Source organism: Morus notabilis, unplaced genomic scaffold, assembly GCF_000414095.1.
Source record: "Morus notabilis unplaced genomic scaffold, ASM41409v2 Scaffold125, whole genome shotgun sequence".
Lineage (NCBI taxonomy): Eukaryota > Viridiplantae > Streptophyta > Magnoliopsida > Rosales > Moraceae > Morus > Morus notabilis.
In genome coordinates this window covers 437,696-442,906 of record NW_010363325.1, presented here as the reverse complement: position 1 = coordinate 442,906, position 5,211 = coordinate 437,696, and the positions used below count along the sequence as shown (strand labels likewise).

The 5,211-nt window shown below is 34.3% G+C and overlaps 1 protein-coding gene across 1 annotated transcript; it reads left to right on the top strand.

Moving 5' to 3' along the window:
- Window positions 1-3,070: 3,070 nt before the first annotated feature.
- On the top strand, window positions 3,071-4,902 carry LOC112092715 (diphthine methyltransferase homolog). Its single transcript, XM_024169568.1, has 3 exons — window positions 3,071-3,093; window positions 3,412-3,744; window positions 4,083-4,902. The coding sequence occupies exons 2-3, from the start codon at window positions 3,423-3,425 to the stop codon at window positions 4,796-4,798; spliced, it is 1,038 nt and encodes a 345-aa protein (XP_024025336.1). The 5' UTR covers window positions 3,071-3,093; window positions 3,412-3,422; the 3' UTR covers window positions 4,799-4,902.
- Window positions 4,903-5,211: the final 309 nt, after the last annotated feature.

Genomic DNA, 5,211 nt, shown 5'->3' with positions numbered 1-5,211 from the left:
TGAGGTCAAATTTTGTACATTATTTCTCACCAAACACATGTCAACGCACATCTCAAAGAATGAGGGTTAACTGTACAATCGGCTTCTGAAAATCGTCCACAAGACTCCGACAGCTCACCGGTCATGGACCATCAAATGAGCTTCTTACAGACGACAAGCTCATCGAGTCGTCAATCTCTCAAATCAGGAAATGACATGCCAAAATGACTCCAAGACATAAAAAATGAGCCGCGAGCTCCTGACAGCTTGCGGGTCACAACTCGATAGGCTGACAGCTCTTTAGACGAGATGCCCGATTACCCAACTGACTTGGCGCCTAAGTTTCTAGATTATGATAGATCCTCTACGATTTTCTCTCTCCGACCGTGCAAAATATGGATTTAAACGAGGTATCTCCTCCAAAGAAAGATTATCTCATCCCTCATTCAAATATTCAAACTCAGAATTTTATCCATAAGTTAGACCAACAATTTGAATTTCAAATAGCAAATCTTTTTTCAGCGAGAAGATCAGCCACCAAAACTATAAAAAAAAAAGGATTAGATCACACCCAAGCTTACCTTCTACATGCACAATATAGAAGCCCTAGCCTCCAATTATTGGCATCGTATAAATTTAACCGTAGAATTTCACCCTTTATACTAACAAACCATTTATCTTGAATGATAGTTTTGCTACAATAATATCAAACAGGCACAGAGCTCAAAAATTAAGTGAGCATAAATGAATATGTAATTTCAGATTTTAAGTGAGAATAAACATATATGATTTTAGATTTTTAGGAGAGTTAAAACTATAAATTTTAACAAAATATACATATAAAATTAACAAATTGTAATTAACTTTTTAAATAAAAAAATAACTCCTTTAAAAAGATTTTGAAATTTATATGATAGTTTTACTAAAGAGTTGTAAACTTCGTTCCAATGTTTTCATTCTTTTAATAATAATTTATCATTTTTGTCCCATTAAAACTCATTCAAAAACACAATTCCAATCATTATATAACCATAACTTTAACCTCCTTTTCTATTAGCGCCTAAACACATGAATAAAAGTTGCTCCAAACTATATGCAGTTTCTCATATATGTGGTCCAAGTGGGATGATACCAAACCCCTGCACATAGTTTATGAACCACCAATTAATTAATTTAAGCTTTTACAAATCCTAAACAACGTTATCATGACAAGACTTTCAGCCTTGTGCCATATCACAAACTTATAAAAATTATATGGAAAAGTTTCACTTTATTATAATATAACACGAATGGCCGAATTAGAGGTGAGAAACATGATTGGAAGAAATATTTGAGGGATGGATTAGAATAAAACTGATTCTCCACGAGCTTATGTCTCCAAAAGCAATCATAAATGAACGCTCCTTCATCCTTCCACATTCCAATATATAAAAACATAAATTATATACTAACGTCAATAAAGAAACGAGCACCCTCCTTTTGTAAATGTACGGTTTCTAATGATTTTGTCTCGATCCTTTACATACTAAAACAATAACGGATATTAACATTACCCTTATATATATATATATTCAGAAATTTAGTCTATACTTTTTAAAAATATTGAGATTATCCCTTAAGTTTTTTTAACCAGACAAAATTTAGCTCTATGTTTTTCACCGCACAAAATATGACCAAATATCTCTTTAATCGTGTAAAATTCACTTATGATGTCAAACTTACTCAAAATTAGTTCCGCAAAGAGAAACCCTTGCTACAAAGAAATGATGATCCATTCAGGGCATCTCTAATGCAATGCCATAATTAATATACTAATTATAAATTTAATATTTTAGTGCAAAAAACACTCTACAATGTAATCCTATTTGTTGTGTTAAATTTCTCATATGTTATACTTTGTGGTAAATTTTTCACCAAGTATAGCATATGAGAAATTTAACTTTTGATTGCTATTAGTTGAAATGTTTACTTTTTCACATAATCATTAGAACTTTTACATTTCTAATTACTTTAAGCATAAAAGTTTACTTTTATAACTTTCAAAACATAATAATTATAGAAAAAAGTAGACTAAGCATTTCAAATAGCATTATACATTAGAATAAAAATGAAAATAAAATACTATATCACACTTTTTGATAGTAAATATATAATTAGTATTAGCATTTGTATTGGAGATGATATTAGAGAGCTAAAATCCTAAATACCATAACTTTGATCTTGAATATCTCTAGCAACTTAGAATAGTACTCAGTTTGAATTTGTTTTTGTTTTTTGTTTTTGTTTTTGTTTTTTTTTTTTTGGTAAACAAGGTGTATCCAAAATGATATTATCTCTCAATAAACATAAAAAGAAAGGATTGACAACATTGTCAAATTGAAGCCGTATCATAAATGAGGAGTCTAAGAGCATATATAATATAATGCTAAATTAGTTTGGCAATGCTTGGCATTAGAGTAGAATAATCACTCTCTTATGTAATGCAATATTTTGTGCTAAATTTTTTATATGCTATATTTGATGGCAAATTTATCACTATATATAGCATATGACGATTATAGCATTTGATTATTACTCCATCTAATCATTAAGCCCTTTGTAATTTTAATCATTAAGCCCTTTATTTTTTCCATCTAATCATTAAGCCCTTTGTATTTTTAAATTATTTTAACATGAAAAGGTTATTTTTACAACTTTTAAAGCTTAATAATTATGATAATAAATAAATTTAACATTTCAAATAACACCATGCATTAAAATATAAATGAAAATAATATATCAAATATGTCATTTTTCCACTTTTTTAATGCCAAATATGCGAATGATACTGGCATATGCATCCAAAATTGTCCAAGCATAGGAATTGTATGTAATTTTATTTTATTTGTTCTCAAATGTATTGTATTACGCTTGCAGTATTTTTAAGAGAAACCCAAACCCAAAGCCCCTATGCTAGTTCCTGGATCTGCATATAGGGCTTGGCCACCGAGATGGTGAGCTCATTAGGCCCATTAAAAGCCCAACATGCATAGTCAAGACACGAGCCTTCAAAAGCAGAGGAGAGTGTAGATCGCGAAGTTGGGCCCACAATCATAACTGCGAACGAAAATAACGGTAACATCGCCTTCTTCTTCCCTTGCATTCGCATGTTGGCGCCTTTGCATTTTTTTTTTATTTCTCTCTCTGTTTTTTTTTTTTTTTATATCCATATTTTTTTTGACGATCCGTATTTGTATATGTGTATTTTTCAGTATATGCCTATTAGATTTTGCGTAATGAATAAAAAGTCCTCCAATTGCACAAGATTCTATTGTTGTTAAAAATTATGTCCGTAACGTGTTCGACGAAATGCCCAAGCGTTTCTTTATTTTTATTTATTTTTTACTACTGCAATGCGATAAGATTAGTGAAGATTCCGTTCATACCCTGCAGAAAATCAAGTTATGGATGTGGCGCATTGCCATCTCGACGGCAACGCCGACGCTGTAGAGTTTTGTCCTCACGACTCGTACCGTCATGTTTTGGCGGCTTCTACATACACATTACAGGAGGGTGATCAACCCAATAGAGCCGGGAGCGTATCTCTCTTCAGCGTTGACGCTGAGGCGCGTCACCTGGAGATGTTGCATCGCGTCAGCATGGCGGGGATCTTCGATATAAAGTGGAACCCCGTTGGTGGTCATTCTAGTCCTCTGCTTGCTCAAGCTGATACAGATGGTTACTTGAGAATTCTCCGTCTCCGTAGCGGTTCGGGTGGAGCAGATGGTATGATATGGTCATGTCCAAGTTTCCATTTTTCCTACTTGGATTTTGAAGAGTAAAATAGTTTTTTGCTTAAGTAATATCTATCTATCAAGCAAATTTACAAAACGATTTTAAGAGAAACACTCATTTGTGACATGACTTCTTAAATAACTTCTATGCAAAATGACTTTGCTTTTTACACTGCGCACTTTACATTTTATACCGAGTGTCTTAATAAAGCACTTAGTGTAGAAAAGAAAGCTCATTTTGCTAATTTCACTTTCCAAGATTGTCACGGGGAGATATTTTCAGTTTCTCTGAAAACACCGTTAGTTTATTATGGCTTATTCTTGGTGCAGGATTTTCATTGGAAGAGATAAATGGTAAGAAAGTCAGTTCCTCAATGTGCCTTTATTTGGATTGGAACCCTTCAGCAACAAGCATCACAGTGGGGCTTTCGGATGGTTCCGTCGCAATAGCTTCTTTCGCGGAGTCCCAACTCGAGGTCCAAGAAAAATGGAAAGCTCATGATTTTGAGCTCTGGACAACTTCCTTTGACACCCACCAGCCCCATTTGGTGTACACTGGCTCTGATGATTGCAAATTCAGTTGTTGGGATTTGCGCGACGGTCCTTCGAAGCTCGCGTTTCAGAACTCGAAGGCCCACACGATGGGTGTTTGTTGCATTACGAAAAGCCCTTTCGATCCCAACACAGTACTCACTGGTAGCTATGACGAAAACCTGAGAGTGTGGGATGTGAGGGCAATTTCAAGGCCAGTAAATGAGACTTTTGTCGGTTTAGGTGGCGGTGTTTGGAGAATCAAGCACCACCCTTTTGTTCCGGGCCTCGTGTTGGCTGCTTGTATGCACAATGGGTTTGCAGTTGTCAAGATTAGAGGAAATGAAGCCGAAGTAATCGAAAGATATAGTAAGCATGAGTCACTTGCATATGGAGCTGACTGGTGTAGAGAAGAACCAGTCATTGATGGCATTAGGAGTTCTCTAGTGGCCACTTGCTCATTCTATGATAAGCTTCTTAGGGTGTGGATTCCAGAAAGTAACAAAGTTAAGTGATGACGTAGGACACAGGCAATAGTCAACAGTTTCCTATTTTGGAGTTTCTTAATTTTTAGATTAATTTGTTTTCTATTCAGTATTATCTCTATAATTTGTTAAGTTTCCCGTTTGATTTAGTTTTCTGTTTCTAGACTAAATTTCTCTATTTCAAACCCCAAATTCTCTGGTTTGAGATAAGTTATTAATAACATTGTCAAGGTTTCAGACAAATTTCCTTATTCTTCATCTTTAGACTTTATTTTAAGATCATTTTGAGATGGATTAAAAACAAGATCCAATGTTGTCACTTTTGGGGATTCTATTTTCTAGTTTGTTTAGTGTACATTGGTTTCGATGCCTGGACTTAGGTCTTTCTGTATCCGTTACTAAGGGTGTACTCGGTTCGGTCGGTGCGGTTTTTTGTACCGCCG

What these genes read in the sequence shown, in the direction of transcription:
- LOC112092715 (XM_024169568.1), top strand. Translation starts at nt 3,423, where the DNA reads ATGGATGTGGCGCATTGCCATCTCGACGGCAACGCCGACGCTGTAGAG. An exon ending in CGGTTCGGGTGGAGCAGATG is followed by an intron (nt 3,745 to 4,082) that starts GTATGATATGGT and finishes TTCTTGGTGCAG; the next exon opens with GATTTTCATTGGAAGAGATA.